Genomic DNA, 20,090 nt, shown 5'->3' on the forward strand with positions numbered 1-20,090 from the left:
GCATAACTAAGTATGAGGAATAGTAAAGTTAATGAGATAAATCTGCTCATCCAACTCCTCTTTAGACCATGTAATAGGTTATCTGTTGGATTTTCTAAATTCACTTAGGGATTTTGATATATCATTGACTGGGCAACAGTTTTAACTTGTTACTTCTTTTTAATTTAATATGCAAATTTGTGGGTTTACCTTTGTCATTTTATGAGAATGAGAAGCAAAAAATACAAAAGATTTCATGTATTAAATCATATTTCTGTCCTCAAAAATGAATGGTAAATATATTAACAGTACTATTGTGCATTTATGGAATCCTTCCATAAGTAAACTATTGATGAATAACAGAGAAATTTACAAAATTTAAGCAGCATAATATTCTAAAACCCAGGAAAAGTTAGAAATGGAGAGGGTTAATATGGTTAAGTGCAAAGTGAATGTTTTAAAATAAATAGTGCCTGGATGACCTGACATGTCAGAACTGAAGACAAGGGTGTGTGTTTGTCAATATATCCTTCATGTTTTACAGACTCCTAAGGGAACAAGGGAAGATACAATTTCACCTTTTCTGTGCCAAAACATTTTAATTATATCTTCTTCCAACTACAGCGGTTCAGTAACCAAGGAGCTGACATTGATGCATGTGTTGATAAAGCTGCAAACATTCAAAATGAGATTAACAAAGATTTTGAGCAAAGGGTGACAGCTAATTTTGCACAGTATTCTGCATCTAATTCAGGCCAGCATAATAATAGAATATTTGATAACTGTTTTGTTATTCAAAAGGATTTTATGATACATTTATGTTTATGAGTATCTTTGTATCATATTCAAGAATTTATCTGTTGTATGGCTTAAAACTATTTGCATCTATGTTCAAACCCTTACACAATATTAAGGGGAAAAACTCTCTTATTGTAAGTTATTTTTTGTTTGTTTGTTTTTATAAATTATACTTCATCCTTGGAACTCTTTGCCTTACCTTAACTAATCTTGAGCACACTAGCTGGAGAAGGTATAGAGATGCCAAACACATATATATTGCTTAGTATGCACTAACAGAATAGCTAAGAAAAGTTATATTCAGTTTATTTAATTAATAAAACTGTAGTTTCTTTATTTTCTTGAGCTCCTTTGAGCACATTTCAGTGTATTTCTTTTCTCTTCTATTCTCTATTTGAAGGCAGCTGACAGTCTTCTTTCACTTTTCTTTTTGTTTGTGAAATTTTCTTTTTTTTTTTTTTATCCACTCACTTCTCCATCTGCTTTCACTTTTGTTTGCTTGGGCCGTCTCTCATCCCAACTTGATAATGAGGAATGCAGTGTGACCCTGACCTCTATCAGCCCATGCATGACCTTCTGACTCTACCATATAACCTTTGACCTTCTCTTTGACAGCTTGATTAATTACCCTGTGTTATGATTTATGAGTAAGTGCTATGTAAAAATAATAGACAACAGGTGGTCCTCTGAAAACTTTTTGTGGCATGTTTTCTTTTACTGACTAACTTGATGAGCTATTTGAAGTTGGAAATTTAACTGGGATAATCTGGGTTGGTTCATATTATGGTATTTTTATACCATGGAACACACACAGTATTAGAATTCATGAAGCTACAAGTTGAAGTATGGTTGTGAAGAACATTTTACAAAATATTGGTCGGGTGAAGTTACCTAAATGCACATTGAGAAGAAACACAAAACAGAGTCAAGTGACATTTCACGTGTTTCAGTCCCAGGTCACGTCTTGAGAAAATTGCTAAAATAATGGAGGGGGCATTTTTCAAGCAGAGCTGCAGCTCCAACAGCTATGTTTACTTTAACGCTTCACTAGTGACTTCTGATTGGTTGTCATGACCTCATCTCACTGTTGCACCTAGGATGTTGCAACAGTGACATATACATACCCTTCTTGGAAAAAGATGAGAATAAATACAACATACATCTTTCAGAGAAGATGAATGGACAGTGGTTTGTCTATGGGTAGATGTCATTTATAGATAAAGCACTTTGAGTTTTATTTCCCTTGAGGATGAGCACCTATCTTCTTTCAAACCAAGCAGATAAAATGCTGAACTTGAGAAATATGATTGATAAATTTGTGTAAAATGATCTCTTACTGAGCTTTGCCTGAAGACCAAAACAGATAGTTCCATAGGTCAAAGGATTCTACTCTGACCCCTGACCCTCTCTGGTCACATGTGGCTTTTGGTATTGTCAGGTTAATATGCAGAGCCAAGTACTTTCAGCTGATTTTTTATTTAGTCAACCACAAGATATTTGAAAAGATGTAGAATTTGCCCCTGTTTTCCATTTTTTTAATAATTGGTAATTACTAGGCAAATTAATATGGATAAGTCTTCAGTTTTATCAAGATTTCATTTGGAGTCAGAAGACTGGTTTTGGTCAGGCATTTTAAGATTTTATTTGTTTACAGAATCTTCTTGATAAGTGCATATTTGTTCTGATATAATCTGCCTATCAAAGTTTTCCTTTTTGGGTTTGGCATCACCTGTTTGTTTTGGACCTCTCTGACCTAAGCCATCATCTACAGACTTCAAAGTAAAGAAGGCCTAAAGACCTGTGTATTCTATTTAAATCACAAGCACTTGTGTTGAATAAAATGCTATGTGTGGGAATGTACTTTTGAAGGTTTCTGTTTAAGACCCCATAGTTTATACCTTATACCATAGTTTATACCTTATAAACACAGGTCTGAAAATGAAACTAGTGTTATAGCTACAAAAGTATAAAAAATAGAATGAGATGAATTAAAGATATAAACCTTACTTTTACCAATATATATCCTCTTGATCACCTTAATTTCTACTAGACTGTGATCAAACATAAGTTAATTGACAACTTTATGTATGCTTTGTCTTTTGAAATGTTGGATATTGGAATTGATTTGGTAAATCATTATAAAGATGCCAGAAGTTTTATTTATTTAGTTGTAGAATGCTAATTGATTTGATCATTTTATCTTTTCAAAGATAAAAGGTTTCGATATATATTTGAAATGACCTATTTATAATATGAGAAATGTAACATACTTAAGGAATAATTAAATATAGAAGAAATACTTCAATATAAAATGTTTAAGAGTCTAAGCATAAGTTATGGAGTCTTCCTTAGTAGAGTAGCAATGCACAGTTCTTTTAAGATATGCTTGATGCCTGATTTTATAGTGCAGTTACATAAAACTTTATGGGCACATTCGTTAAAGGTCACACTAGCATCTCTCTTTACTAATTTTGTTGTGTACTGATTGAGTTATTGGGGATAGAAAGGATCACTTTTTAAAATGGTAGTCTGATTTTTGAAGAAGTTCATATTATTCAATTTAAAACTGAAATTTAACTGCTGACATTTTGTCTTTGCTTTGTTTTACTTTATTTCCTTTGACTCCTTAGTTTCCATATATTAATGTTGACATGGCAAAAATCTTTGTAGCTTATATCAAGGAATTTTTTTGGCAGTGTTATATATAACAGAGAAAAGGAGGAAAACATTAGGTTTTACTATGTATCTGTGGTTAGAGCACATAGGTGGGATAGTTAACTTTATTTTCTTACTCCTGCTTTCTCCTACTCATTATAAAATGGTTATGAATGATCTCTGAATATTGCATTAATTAATTTATCAGAAATGGTATAATTGACAATGTTAGTTTTTTACAGAATGGTAATTGAATTTGCAATAAACGTTTATTCAAATCAGCTCTCATTTCTTCAGAAAATGTACCTGAGTATTCCTTGTTGTCATATTAATTAAATTGACAATCCGAAATATCTAAAGGATAAAATATTTTCTAAATAGTTTGGCTATTTAAATAGAAACGTTCATTGTTGAAATCTAAATGATAGCAAATCTTCAATGGATTTAAAAATAGAATCATTTCTCATCTGCTGATGCCTAAGGAAACATTGACATTGTGCCTTTATGATATTGAACAAATTAGTCATGTAATTTTCAGTTACATAATCAATAACTTAGACAAATACTGCTTCTTTGATGATTTATAAATCTCTACTTTTATACTTATTTAGATGGAACATATCAAATTTCAGAGTGTATTTAACATTAAGTATGCATAGTAATTTTTCAATCTATGATTTCTAAAAATTGAAGTTTAAAGTTCTGCTCAAATAAGCCATATGAAAATATTATTTGTATTAAGTAATAAATCCAGATAATGGTTTTACAGTTCTGGTGACTGTAAATCTTGTTCAAAGAGTTTACCTTTATTTGAGATTTATTCATTATACAAAGATGATGCCATGTTATATCAATTTATTAAAGTCCCACATTTTTAATTTAAAAATTTTCATACTATCATTAAATGTAGTATATCACTGCTTTCATGTCTACTAACTTTAAGATTCTATTTTGGTCTTGCTAACTTTAACTCCTGAGTATGAGAGGGCGTGTGTGTGTGTGTGTGTGTGTGTGTGTGTGTGTGTTTGTTTAAAGTTCAATTCACTAAGAGAAGGCAGGGAAAAAACATGACAGGAGACCACTTACTCACGGTACAGAATCTAGTAAGGAGGCAATTTTCTTTTTGGCCTATGGTGACCTTTTTTGACTATGTTCCTTACACCAGAGACAGTGTACTGAATGCCTCTATTTCACCCTGTTTAGTAGAGTGCAACAGTGTTCTTTAACTTACTTTTGGTGGGAGGAGAAGTTATAGCTGAAATTTGAGAAGGGCGTGAAAAGTTGTAAGAGGCACAAGGAAGAGGGGTAGGAACTTCCTTCAAATGTGATTTTAATAACTAGTCAAGTGTGTCCAACTGTAGAAAATCACCAAGTGACAATCTGTCTACCTGACAGTGATCACAATGAATTACAAGACTTTTGAATAGCTGTACAGATTAGAATAAAGCAGGACCAAATAAAATATCTTTTGTTGGTAAAACTTTTGACTTAGAGCTAAGAAACTTTTATAAAAAATTCTCTTGTGCTTTGATGAAAAATGTTTAAATTATAAAATTGTAAAGTGTTTTATAAGCCTTTTGTGAAAAAAGCATTATTCTGAAACCTTTATTTGAACATCTGTTGAAGAATGGGTGGTGTTTTGTAAATCAGTTTGCTATATTTTATTATATAGTTTTCACATATGTAAGATGACTATATCTTAATTAATAGTCCAATCATTAAAATCAGAACGTCAGTGATCTTGAAAATTTCCAAACTAAATCATGGTTTTAGACAATAATATCATCTGATTGGAGGAAAAAATATTAAAAATTCCAAAGAAGTTTGTAAGTAGTTTGTGAAATCAACTGTTTAATAAAACCAACCATATGCAGAAATGCAGCATATTTTTAAATAAGATAATTGAGTCTATGCTAATACTGGTTTACTATTGCTGCTGTCATCAATTTTTTAAAATCATCTTATGGTCGGTTTGCCAAAAAAAGAGTTTAAAATTTAAACTTCCAAGTAGAAGATTCTATAGTTAGAGTCTTGACAAACTATATATAGTACCTTTTTAAAGTAAGGATGAGATTTTTATAAGTTTTATTTTATGTTAAATAGATTTTAATATAAACATTTTATATAGCTCTTATGTTTGTATTATAATATCATATATCTTTTAAATATGTATAGTATTTTACAAGGACATAATTGGGGCACCTACAACACAGAATTGAATAAAAAGACAAGATATATTATAGCTTCAAAAATTTGTGTTACCCATGCTTGTCAGTGGTTATTGTTTATCTCTCTTTATTTTTTCATGGTTAGCTTATTCCATTATCCATAATATAAATATCAAACGTTTTCTTAATTACAACCATAGAAATGTTTCCCAGGCTAGAAAGAAATGAGACAGGAAAACATATATTTTACAAATTTTTTTTTAAAAAGCCTTACTAGCTCAACAAGCTGTATTTTTTAACTTTGGAACTTTACTTATTTCCTGGTTATAGTTTCAAATAAGCAGAGTTTTTATGATAGTTTGAGAAACAAAAGAAATTTTAAGATTAAAGACTTGCTTCCATATATTATAGTAAGACAGAGGCTTATTTTGCTTTCTGATTTTTCTGGCCTTCTCTGAGAAAATAAGTGAATAAAATTCAAGGTTCACAGGTAGATGTTATGTGTTTATGACAATATAGATATGGATGGTTTTGGAATGTTAGATTAATTTCTTTAACTGCTTATTCTTTTTCTTTGTTCAGACAAATAAAAAGTGCTCATTAAAGGGCCACTGTAAAGAAAAATATACAAAAAAAAAGTAGTTTGAATTGTAAACTTCAATTTCAAGGTTATCTCAAAGCAGATAATATAAATATTAATGTAATTTGAAAGTATACTTGTTATTTGCTAATTTATTTTAATTATTTTTTGGGTTCTGAGAGGTCTGAATTGCTTTTTAATTTAAGCTTTGTAATCTTTGTGTTGCAATTATGTTTTTTTGTTTTTGTAAATAATACACGCTTATTTATATATACAATAAAGGCAAACAATTTTAAATGACTTCCTGTTGAAAAAAATAAAATCATAATCTTGCTAAAGGAGTGTTTTACTGAATATGCAGCTTTATAAAAATTGCTTAGTCTGAGATTTTAAGAACTTTTTTGAAAATTGAAATTGATTATAAGATTTCAATTATGCTACCTTCTTTCATTTCGAAACAGGAAGGATATGGAGTAATAGTACTAAATCCCAATGAAAACTATATTGAAGTAGAAAAACCGAAGATACATGTACAGTCATCATCTGATAGTTCAGATGAACCAGCAGAAAAACGGGAAAGAAAAGATAAAGTTTCTAAAGAAACAAAGAAACGACGTGATTTCTATGAGAAGTATCGTAACCCCCAAAGAGAAAAAGAAATGATGCAATTGTATATCAGAGTGAGTGAGATCACTTCTTTTCTTTACCTTATATGTATATCTTATTTTATACAGACTGTTTTGTTTTTCTTAAACTGTTTTTTTTAATTTTTCATTATTTATTTCCCATGGTTGTACTTGGATTAAATTTGTTTTTTATTCAAAATTACAAAACACATCATTTTTATTTCAGTGTGACATTTTATAGAAGTCACAAATGCAAATTCTATTTCCTTTTGTGTTATACAATACCTGAAGAAAAATTTTCTAAAATAATTTTATTGTGATAGATGCAGAAATCTTGTCAATTCAGTTTCCCAACATACTGCTTCTTTCAGGAAACATAACATATCTTTAAAATAGCATAGCATGCTGTTATGTTGTCCATAAGAGAGAGTACATGTAGCCTAACAATTCTAAGACATATTACCTGCTGAATTAATAATGCTGCATACAAAATATTCATCTTGGGGGGTAAGGTTTACTGGATAAAGCATTGTTTTATGATGAGCAACTGTCTATAGTGTCTCAGCCTAATGTCTAAAAGCAGATAGAGGGAAGAAGAGTAATTAATATCTTAATAAATACTTAATCCAAAATAGTTTAGGGATAGTGTGTAATGAGGGAACTCTGTCCTTTTTGCTTGTCCTACCCAGCAAACCTTTGCACTTTGTAGTACTAATAGTATGGGATCATTAGAGCAGTGCTGCCTAATGATTTCTAATTCTGTAGGAGGCACAAACAATTTTATTTTCACTTGGACATATTCAGAAGCTTGACATACGTACTGTAAATTATATATATATAAGACATTTGTGAATTTTCAAAGACCTTATTATGGATGCTAGAAGTTTAATAGTATAGCATGTCAAAAATGCTACTAGGTAAGAAAAATAGTATATTGAAATATTCCTCAAAAGTGAGCAATTCAGAACATTTAAACATAGATAAAATAACATTTTTATATCTACTTTAAAAGATCATTAATAAAATGTTTCATACCACCTTTTAGGGGATATATATTGCTTTCTAAGTTTTTATTTTTTATATTATTCTTCTAGTTCATGGCATAATCACTGTACTTTTTGGAATTGTAGTTTAAATATTCAAAACATTTTATTTAAAGGTCATTCTGTTAAGTTATGACAGTTAAGCAGTGATGATAACAGGATATAAATTTTCAAGACCTAAAAAAATGTGTCCTGTCAAAGAATTCTCAAAGCACTTCATACAATGAATCAAGCGGATTACAATATTTAAATTTTTAGAAAGCACTCACTATTTAATATATTATTTGAAAAGCAAGAACACTTATTATATTTAGAAGTAATAAGTAGCTTGTTTGTTCTCATGTGGTTATATTACTCCCTTTCTTTTTTATGATTACATTGGGGTCATGATGTTACCATCTTCTTTATCAGTTGTAGTAAGCTTCCTTCTATCTGATCAGTCTGTGAACCACCATCTTACGATAAGTTAAAATGCTTTAAAGGTTACCTCTGATATCTAGATTCCAGAAATGAATTGTATAAGGCTTCTGTAATATAAAATCATAGAGTTTATGTGAAATGCAAACCAAATGATATTGTATATTTAAGTTTATTTCTTCTTAAACAATTTATTTGCCTATGACATGTACAGATTAAGCATCTATCTCAGATCTTTCCTATAAGTTTATTTCTTCCTTTCTGTTTTCTCTTTATCTTGTTACCATTGCTTTGATTTTTTCTTTTGTTCTCTTGTGTACGTGCATTTTCTTTCTTCTGTTTTTCAGATCTGCTTTGTTTATCCTCACATCCACTTTTTCTTACATCAAGGAAACAGCATTTTTTTTATGTTGCTTCATTGTTAAGACCTGCTCTCTTTCATTTTGTTTTCTTTTTAATTATTTTCTCTCTTTTACACTCTTCATTTTTCCCTCTTTTTCAAGTCTTTTTCCTCTTTGTCCCATTTCACTCATCAATCCAGGTTTGCAACAAAAGCACAAAAAGACAAAAATAGGCCCAAATTCATAATACAGCTTTGTATCTGATGGTCTTAGTTATGAAATGTTGTTTTTTTAGTAAACCTCATTTATCTTAAAATCTTCAGGAATTTTGCAGAATAGCAGAGATAAGCTCTCATTCTTCAAACATACTTCTAGATAGTAAGATTTGGCCCTGTAGTGGGAAAGAGAAGAATAGTTCATTTTGTATAAGGCACATTAATTCCTTAGTAATTTTTATCCACTCTAGAAATGACTTCTAGTGCTCCTCTTCTGTCTACATATCTCCAAATACCAAGTGTTTGTAATTTTCAGACACAGAACATTTTATATGATGGAACTAAATTAACTCTTATTTATGTACTTCTTACCAATTTACACTTTGAAAGTATCTTCTGTACTTTGTGACAACCTAATAGGTAGGCGAATCACATCATTTTATCCTTATTTTAGTTGGAAACTGATACACAGATGTTTGTCTAGGATCACAAAGCTAGTAAATGGTAGATAATAAACCTACTTTTTGAAACCAGACTTGTAATTACTGTAGATTCTTCCCTTCTTTCTTCTTTACCACATTGCTCTATAGATTGAAAACAATATGTATTTGAAATTTGAAAATTAAGCCATGTATAGTAAATGTATTTTACAATATAGTAAACAACATTTGATGGCAAAGATAGATTTTTGACCAGTTATTATTTGATGGACTCTATTAAATGTTTATAAACAATTATAAGTATAAATATTTCTATAAATATGTATATATTTATATATTATCTACAAATAGTATCACTAGTACTGATCCAGATTAACAGATGAGACTGTGGGTTAAAAACTTTTAGCTTTTCGATGGTGGAAACTCAGTCTGAGGACACTGCCGCAGGAGTGGGAGCTATCATATCCTCTTCCCTGCCAATTTCCATTGCAACTAATAAAGCCTGTTTGTATCGTAAACACACACACCCAGACACATACACACCCACATACAACTTTGAGTAATTTTTCCAAGGTCCACGTAGCTCTTAATGTAAGATGCATGAAGGCATGTACTTAGTCTGTTTTGCTCACTGCTGTATCCCAGAGCCTAGAACAAAGGCTTCATAATAAATATTTGCAGAGCCTATCTTTCACAATAAATTTTAAATAAGATTGTAGACCCAGGATTAAAACCCCACACTATAACTACTACTTTTAAAAATATGTTCTGCATTATTAAAGTATGCTACTTGATTTTCTGTGGGGAAACATTTCAATAAACCAAGACGAGAAACAAACAGCACTACAGTTGTTGACTTCTCACTTAATCCAGTAGCTGAGATTACAATCCAGAAATTAATGATAGAAGTTATTATTTGATACTTTGAAGTATATATTTTCATCTGAATATATAAAAGTAGAATATACTATTTTCTCTTTGAGCTATATCATCATACTGTTAAAATTATGGATGAAAATGGAAATGTTTCAGCCTGACCCATTGCAATTTCTGTGTTACACATTTGCTCTTAAGAGTACAGCCAGCCTGTTGGGCTTACTCTACCCTGTACACATTTGATACTTTATGTAATCTTTAACTTCAGTTCCTGTTCTTTCCTGAATCAAAATTCTATCCACATTGTAAGTGCCTAGCTGCCACCTCTTCTTCTCACTATAGCCAGTGACCTTTCCTTACTGAGACTCATGGAATTTATAATTATTAGCTAATTTATATGGAATTTACCAGGTACTATCTTGATATGTCTCTTGTATTTCTGTCTAATAATTTAATTATTATTAGCAGTCATTTTCATGCCTCTTCACTAGATCTCCCCATAATCCTTTAGATCTTTGAGCATGCTTTAAATATTTTGGCATTGCATGTCTATCCTTAAAAGCAGATATGTGCTGCTTTTTGCATTAGTACAGAGCATATTTTGAGGGAGTCAGGAACTGATTCTAGAATTTAATCCCTTGGATGGAGACCAAAGCTAAAAGATTAGGCCTTAGTCTAGAGATACCTAGGTAAAGGAACCTGCAGCCTAGCAATGGAGCTTATTCTGGTATCAAACTGGAGCATAAGAGGACAATTAAACTGAGAAAGGTCACTTAATAGAATTTTAGAGACTATGGGTAGAGTATAGGCAAAAGTGACTTGATGCTGATCTGTCTAATATTGGGTTGAAAGTGCTTGAACATCCCTTTCCTAAAATGAGACTTATTTGTGGACTATGCTGATGGGAAGTAAAGGAGGGAAATTAGACCCAGCATGTGAAAGAAAGCAGAAACAGATGCTGAGGATAAAGGGGAAGAGAGTTACATGGACCCAAAGTGAAAAGTCCAAACGTGGAAGAGACATTTACAGAATAGGTATCTTAGCAGAGCCTGGCATTGCACATAGAAGATACTTAAATGTTTATCAATTGCTTGTTGACACTCATAAAAAATCTTATTCTTTAATATGTAAGCTATTTGGTGTTGTCTAGTTTTCTGATTGTTTTTTTTTTTTTCAGCATTCATGGGAATTTTTGTTATTGTTGAGAAACAGTCAAGTCTGATAAACAAGCTTTCTTTCAAAAAATATGTTTTTGATGTTCTGACTTGGGTATGTTCACAGTTCTGAATCTCTTCCTTGCAAATGCCACTGAAGTCATTTTTATCTAGTGTTTCGGCAACCAAGTTCAGTTTATTTATATTAAAACAATGATTGTTTAATTTTTGATACTTATTTTCCCAGTATATTCAAGTATTTGGATTTTGTTTTCTTTAATATCTTGTCAATAGCCAGTCTCCTTTCAAATTTTTGCAAATATCTAGTATACACAGGCAAAAGTAAAGTAGAATTTGGGCCTAAAACTTTAAGATTAGCAATGTATAATTTTATTTTACTTACTAAGTGAGCATAAATAGATATGACTAACTAGTAGATTATGTAGCACTTTTCTGAGACATTAGGAGCAAAGCAGGAGAGATCAAAGAACTTACTGTTTCATGTGGCAAGTTTCCTTAACTATGAAATAGTGTACTTGCTAGCATATATTATGGCTTATTAAGGGGATTGATTTGGTCTAGGCAATAAACATCATGTCAGACATGCCTGGCAGGAAAACCTGCTTAATATGTTTTGTAATAAGATGGAATTTTTTGTTCTCAAAAACATCTGCCAACTGAATTTAAGAGTGAAGACAGAAAATGTCATCAATTTAGTGGTAATCCTATAAATTTAGTTTCTTTTTGAGCAACACATATCAAGACACACAAAATTCCCAGTGTTAATCACCACTGGTTATAGTACTTTGTAAAACGATGAAACAAAAACATTTTATTTTTGTATAATGTGTTAATTAATTCATAATGAATTTTAATATTTCAACTGATAAAATTTTAACAAGCATCTTGGCAACAGATCAGTTTTTAAAGCATCTGTTTTTTAATGTGTTGGGTTGAGAACTGAGTCAAATGGCTAAATATGTACATATATTCTTTAAAAAAAAAAAACATATTTTCACCCCCCGTAACTATAGATACACTGTTTTTCCCCTTAGACCACAAGGGCCTGCTGCTGTTCATATTGGATTTTGCTTTCCTTAGATACTTGAGTACTCCATTTAACTATCTTTAGTCTTCTTATTTTTTTTTGGCCCCCATGCCTTTTAAAATATAACTAGAAAGAAGATAAGAGGCTTAGTTAGTATCTTAATAATCAGCATTAAAATGTATTATTGTACATGTTTTCTGTAATACATTCCAGGGCGTTTATATTTTTCTAAATCAACTTAAAGCTTATAGTCACTGAGGGCAAATTGTGATAATAACTATTTTTATTTCCTGCTTTTAGTGTATGAATAACATTCAGAATCATACCGTTGTAGAGATACAGTATGGAGATGAGATTAAAAATGCAGTCCAAGGCCAGGCCCAGTGGCTCACTCATGTAATTCCAGCACTTTGGGTTGCCCAGGCAGGCAGATTGCCTGAGGTCAGAAGTTTGAGACCAGATTGGCCAACGTGGTGAAACCTCATCTCTACTAAAAACACAAAAATTATCCAGGTGTGGTGGTTGGCACCTGTAATCCCAACTACTTGGGAGGTTGAGACAGGAGAATCACTTGAACCTAGGAGACAGAGGTTGCAGTGAACCGAGATCATACCAGTACACTCTAGCCTGGGCGATAGAGCAAGACTCTATCTGACAAAAAAAAGGCAGCAGTCTCATAGACCTGACTTTGAATTCCAGCTCTTCCATTTAATATATTGTGACCTCAAGTTTTAATACCCCTGAACTTAAGTTTTTGTCTGAAAAGTAGACTATAGTCCCAGCCACTCAGGAGGCTGAGGTGGGAGCATCTCTTGAGCTTAGGAGTTTGAATCTAGCAAAACTCAAACCTGATAAAGCGAGACTTCATTCCTAAATAATAATAATATATGTAAAGCAATCATAGCATCTGGGACAGTGTTGGGGCCTTGGACCGATAAATAATATCTTTTCTCAAGTTGACAGGCAACTGAGAAATAATCCAATTCTTAAGGTCCCTGGCCCTTGTACCTTTTTGTATCTTTCTGAGGTGTTTTCTATGACACCAACCAGTTCTGCAATTTCTGGCACCAAGTGAGTTTCCAACATTTCAAGTCAATTCTGGCATTATCTACCTAAAGAGTTCAGTTTCACAAGACAGCCCCTATTTCAGACTACAGTCACAAGTCCTGGAGGAGCCACTCAAAATCCTGACCTACTGAATATAGATTAGGGGTGCCCCCTACCACCTCCTCAGTTTCAATAACTTGCTTGAATGACTCACAGAACTCAGGAAAATACTTACGTTTACCAGTTTATTATAAAGGATGTAACTAAGGGACAACCAAATGGAAGAAATGCATAGAGCAAGATATGTCGGAAAGGGCACACTGAGCTTCACCCCCTCTCTCGGCATGCCACCCTCCCAACAACACAATAGTGTGTTTACTAACCTGGAAACTCTCCCCTTCCTGGACACCAGTGGGTGAGGCTGAAAGTACCCTCTAATCACTGGGTCTTTCTGGTGACCAGTCCCAAACTGAGGCCATCTAAAGGCCCCAGTCTAAATTGCCTCATTAGCATAAACTCGATGATGGATTTTTTTTTCAAGGGGTTGTTATGAATAACAAAAGACACTCTTATGACTCATGAAATTTCAAGTGTTTTAGGAGCTCTATTCCAGGAACCAGGGACAAAGACCGAATATGTTTTTGTATTACAGCATGACATTGTTCCAAAATAATACCTCAGTGCTACACTTCACAGTTTGGAACTCAGTGAGCAATATTACATAGGAATCAGACAAAAGGAAACAAAACACCAGGATTAATAATTGATATAGTTCAACTGGAAAATTTGATTTAGATATGTAGCTAATGGACTTCCTGATATATTCCCCCAAAATGATTTTTCCCCTTATCCTGCAAACATTCTCTTTGCCTTTCATGTGGCAGAAAGCAAACTAGAATTCATCCTTTCTGCAACCTACTTGAAAGATGCCCTGAAGAGCTGAGGTGAGCATGTTCAGTTTCTTTTCCCAGATGTTCTAATCAGATAAGTCACACTCTTCCTGAGGGAAAGAAAGAATGGGATATGGGGAGATAAACTAAGAATGTTACTCTAGCTGAAGTGCCTCCATATGACGTCAGAAGAGGAGTAGTTCCCACCTGACAAGATCACCATTACATGCATTTTCTAACAATTCAGTAAGGCAGTCTTAAAATATAATCATTAACTGTTCACTAAAGCATATCTGTTTCTTCATTTGAGAGTTTTCACTTAAAAAGGAAACTGTGATCAAGCCTGATTAATTTTAAAGACCTAAAAAGGCCATGATTCTGTTTTTAATTAACAGAAATTAACCTTTATATTGTCATGTTTTATATTTCCAAAGCCTAGTAATTTTTTTCTAGGTACATGCCTGTAGACCCAGGTGCTAGGGATGCTGTGGCAGAATTGCTTGAACCAGGGAAGCAGAGGTTGCAGTGAGCCAAGGTCACACCACTGCAGTCCAGCCTGGGCGACAGATCCAGATATAAAGACAAAAAGGGGCCGGCGCGGTGGCTCAAGCCTGTAATCCTAGCACTTTGGGAGGCTGAGGCAGGTGGACCACGAGGTCAAGAGATTGAGACCATCCTGGTCGACGTGGTAAAACCCCGTCTCTACTAAAAATACAAACAATTATCTGGACACGGTGGCGCGTGCCTGTAATCCCAGCTACTCAGGAGGCTGAGGCAGGAGAATTGCCTGAACCCAGGAGGCAGAGGTTACTGTGAGCCGAGATCGCGCCATTGCACTCCAGCCTGGGTAACAAGAGTGAAACTCTGTCTCAAAAAAAAAGAAAAAAGAAAAAAAAAAGAAAGAAAAAAAGGGGAAACTCCAGTCCAGTAGATTTTTCTCCTTCTCTTTCCCCTTCTCCTTTCTCTTCTCCTTCCTTTTCCCCTTCCCCTTTCCTTTTTCTTTTGTGTGTATGTGTTTGTGTGTGTGTGTGTCAGTCAGTCAGGGTCTTACTCTGTTACCCAGGCTAGAGTGCAGTGATGGAATCATAGCTCTCTACAGTGTAGAACTCCTGGCCTCAACCAATCTTCCTGCCTCAGGCTCCCAGGTAGCTGGGACTACAGGTGCATGCCACCACACCTGGCACGCAGGATATTTTTTAAATAAAGATCTGATTAATGAATATTACTTGTTTACATGAACCTATGAAGACAGACCTTTGCTTATTCGTATAAATCTACTCTTTGGTGTTAAGTAGCATCAGATTGTAAGAACTGTTGTATATTATGCTGAAGTGTGCTGACACCAAAAATAGTACATTGTGTTGTAAGCTCAGTTATCAACCATTATTAAGTATATCCTACCCTCTTTGGATTTGGTAAAACAAGCCAATAATGAAGAAATATAAATCAGCTCAAGAATTAGACCTTTGGATTTTGAACAAAAATTATGATAAAGACCAAAGCTCTGCATTTGCGGGTTTTTGTTGGACATTGTCCAGTTGATGTGTGTTGGGTGTCTGTCATAAATATGATATGATGGAAAGAATAAAAACTTCAGTACCAGAAATACATACTATAATCTTTGTTATTTTTGCTTACTGACTGTGACTTTAGGCAAAAATCACTGTTTCAGTTCCTATATCTATAAATTAGGGGTAATCATAACTATTAGACTTTTGTAAGGAATAAATGATGTAAATTAATGTATATGAAAACCACCAGTGGGGCCGGGTGTGGTGGCTCACACCTATAATCCCAGTACTTTGGGAGGCCAAGGCAGGCAGATCACTTGAAGTCAGGAGTTCAAAACCAGCGTGGCCAACATGGTGATACCCCGTCTCTACTAAAAATACAAAAATTAGCCAGGTGTGATGGTGCACGCCTGTAGTCCCAGGTGCTCGGGAGGCTGAGGCAGGAGAATTGCTTGAACTTGGGAGGTTGATGTTGGAGTGAGCCAAAGTCACACCACTGTACTCCATCCGGGGTGACAGAGCGAGACTCTGTCTCAAAACAAAAAACCTTTTCCTTTCTCATCCTTCCCTACCTCCTTTCCCATAGGAAACATGGAAAGAATTATGGCAGAATAAGGTATTTTCCAACTGGTTTATGTTTAATTTTATTAAGGTAGCTACAGGGTTTTTGTTTATATGGGTTATATCTTTTGATGTTTACTATTGAAAGGACTTAAAAATGAGAATATTTTAAAATATTTATTTTAAAATAACAATAAACCTATTATATGATGACACAAATAGCATTTTATGAGAAATAACTATTTTTAAAACAAAAAACACATAGAGAAAAGTATGGCATTTAAAAAAAATCTCTTTAATGCCTGGCTTAATAGAAGGCACCTAAATTCTTACATTTGTTTCTATATTTCCTCTCTTATAATATGTTGTCTTCCTTGATGTTTATGAGGAAAACTTGGCCTCACACAGATAAGCAATTGTAAAAGAAAGGTGTGTTTTAATAGCTTTTTCAGATAATTTTGTATATTCTTCTTTGATGCTATCCCCACATTCAAAAGGAAGTTGTTTCTTAAAGATTAGCTGCAGTATGGAATCTAGAACACATTTTATACTCATAAAAGTCCATTGGTCTGTCTTGTACTTTGAATGGATCTTTTATCCATGTGTGATTTTTGTAACATCAGACATTGGTCATTTAGAAAATATTGTTTCACTTAGTTACATAAATCATCTAAATATTGACACATTTTATTACACAGTATAAAAAAATCCTCATTAATATTACTATTAGTATCATCAGAAAAGTTTTAAGAATCAAAAAACTATCAAAGTTATCAGGGGTAATAAAAGATTCCCAAAATTTTAACCCTCATTTGTTTTTCTTGGATGAGACTGTCAGGCTTACTTTGTTCATTTTCAAGAAACTGCCTTCCAAATACCCAAATCTCAATAATCATAATTTGTCTATCAGTCTTAAAAGTACAAATTCTGCTCCATTCGAAAGGTAACTACATTAGCTCTAAACACAATCAAGTACACAACTGCTTTTCCTCCAGACTATCATCGTAGCATATTTTGGTATGCAGGTGCTTTGTGTACACCTTCCATTCATCACTCATAATATTAAACAGATATATACTCATGGATTGAGATTTAACAGAAGTAAATTTTACTCTTCATTGACATTTAAGTGTAGTTGGCTTCCCTCCAACCCCCACCTCCACCCTTGTATGTGGCAGTAAAAAATATGACTACTAGTATAGTTTGGTATTGCTTCCATCATAGGTGCTAAGTCACGGGCAGTTTTATTCTTCATTGCTTTTTAATGATTAAGGGAAATGTCAATACAATGAAATAGGTAATGTCTTAATATTATAATAAAATAATTTTGACCTTATAGGCCTCCTGAAAGGGTCTCAGGAACGTCTAGAGGTTTGTGGATCACATTTCTAAAATCACTGGTTTTTGCTCTTTTCTGAAGTTGAACAGAGAAACAATGACAGAAAGCATTAAAATGTATTTATAAAAATAAAAACCATATTTCAGTTGGACTGTTAGGTAATGCAAAACTAGGTAAATCAATATGAGCGGCTGTGTGAAGTGTAATAGAGAACTAGAATAGGGTAGGACTGGCTCATTGAGACATTCAGATCTATCTCATTTTAACTCTTTTGATCTGGACTCAGGGAGCATTGTGTATACACTACTCCAGCTGTTCCCCTCCTTCCTGCCTCTTCCCTTTGGTGAAACTAAGATACTGTCAGTCTATAGGGACCCAGCAGGTGGAATTTGAGGATTAGAATTTGTTTTCTACTGTTCCACTTTCAACAATAGAAGTCCCTGGAGAATCACTTGCCCATTTTAGGCTTTAGCAACTACAACGTTCATTCCCTTGTTTCCTCTAAAATGAGTGACTTCCTGCTGAGAGAGTCCATCCAGATGTCTATGCCTGATCTCTAGCTATGATCTAATTTACTACCATATTTTGCTCAACCTTTACTGGTCTTGTCTCCCTATTTAAAGTTTACCTTGCTCTGTGTTGGACTGATTCTATAGTGGTTAGTTAAGAGTTGGGTTTTGGTATCTGACACAGATGTGATTCAGGTTGAGCCTTTGCTAACTATAATACTCACTCAGGCAAATCACTTAATTTAAACCTAATTTTATCATCTGAAAAATAGGGTTGTTAGAATTAAAAGATGTAATGCAATTAAGTACTTAGTACTGCTTTAGCACATAGTATGCACTCAGTAAATGTTATTTGTAATTATGTTATTATTACAATAATTGATTTACAATTTAAGTTGCCTCTAACCATGACTATTTCTGAGGACAAACTCTTCCTAGTTCTTTAGATTGGACTCCCTTTGTTTAAGGTAACATTTTTTGTCTAAGATAATATTTGACAGTAACTGTGTAAAATACAATTAGATGGATTGTGTCTCAATTTGATTTGGTTATGTATATTTACCCTTTTCTCTGCTCCTACAACCTTCACTTACTTATTGAGAAGAAGGCAACTGAAGATCCTCTGTCTCCAACTCACTCCCCATTGCTGGGGCCCTTGTCAGGTTAGAAGTAGTAGTAGTTTGCCTAATCCTCACAGTAGTCTCATATATTACCCTGATGTTACAGATATGTAAAATGAGGCCTAGAGACATAAACACACTTACTCATAGTTATACCCCTAGTAAGAATAACCAAACCAAGGTTTGAGCCCAAGTCTGACCAAAGCCTGTGTTTTTCCCACTATACTACATTTCAATAGTAAATATTTTCTCTAATTGGTTCTCTAAGATTTCTCTGTGTATGTATTATAATATAAAGTATGTATACAAATATGACTAGATAAATGGAGTTTTCTTGGTTGGTAAGGTAATCACGCTGATAAAAACTATTAGTAGTTCCCTCAATACAGTGGTTAATTCAGACTATTGCGAGAGGGTTGCCTTGAGCAGATATGTTGGTTCTAGAATCTGGGACCCACATTTTTTTCTCATCAGGAGTGAGACACCCTTATATTATTATTTTTGCCTAAGACCCAAACTGTTCATCTGGGTTTTGTGAGACTTATAGGTGGTGACGAAGGAAAACCTAAATCAATTTTATGTAGTTGACCCAAAAGTGCTTTGTTTACTTGGGGTGTCTTTTTTATCCTCACTTTGATTTCAGCTTGTCTTTGGCTAACTTTGCCTGGTTCTCAGCCAATCAGCATGTTGCTCCCCACTCCTCCACCCCTTGGTGTTTAGCCAGTTCCAGTACTCACGCATGTACACTGTGGATTTATCAATGGATGTAAACACTTCTGTATGCATCCTTGATGTGTGACATAGCATGACAATATAATGTTTACTGAGTGACTTGAGTATTTCTCTAATAGACTTATCTCATTTCTTTTCTTCTTTTTGTTGAGATAGTGTCCCATCTTGTCACCCAGGCTGGAGGGCAGTGGCATGATCACAGTTCACTGTAGCCTTGACCTCTGGGTTCAAGTGATGCTCTCACCTCAGCCTCCCTAGTAGCAGGGACAGCAGGCATGTGCCACCACTCCTGCCTAATTTTTTAATTTTTTGTAGAGAGGAAGTCTCACTCTGTTCCCCAGGCTGTTCTGAAACTCCTGGGCTCATGCAGTCCTCCTGCCTTGGCTTCCCAAAATGCTGAGATTATAGGTGTGAGCCACCATGCACAGCATCTCAGCTGTATTGGAATTATATATGTGTATTTGCAAATATGAAATTGTATGTTTAGATTTATCTGTTTGGAACATGAAAGTTCAGCTTAAAACATTATCAGTTCTACCTT

At 33.7% G+C, this 20,090-nt stretch overlaps 1 protein-coding gene across 37 annotated transcripts in view; it reads left to right on the forward strand.

Moving 5' to 3' along the window:
* Positions 1–20,090, forward strand: part of ARB2A (ARB2 cotranscriptional regulator A) — a 513,783-nt gene that overhangs the window by 228,761 nt on the left and 264,932 nt on the right. For 33 of the 37 annotated variants that reach the window (XM_078365170.1, XM_054252603.2, XM_035291203.3 and 30 more), the window contains one exon: positions 6,642–6,860. The exons of the other annotated variants lie outside the window; for them this stretch is intronic. In XM_078365170.1, the coding sequence (XP_078221296.1) occupies positions 6,642–6,860 (219 nt within the window). The remainder of the gene's footprint in view (positions 1–6,641; positions 6,861–20,090) is intronic. 37 annotated transcript variants of the gene reach the window in all.

The sequence above is a fragment of the Callithrix jacchus genome, chromosome 2 (assembly GCF_049354715.1).
Source record: "Callithrix jacchus isolate 240 chromosome 2, calJac240_pri, whole genome shotgun sequence".
Taxonomy (NCBI): Eukaryota; Metazoa; Chordata; class Mammalia; order Primates; family Cebidae; genus Callithrix; species Callithrix jacchus.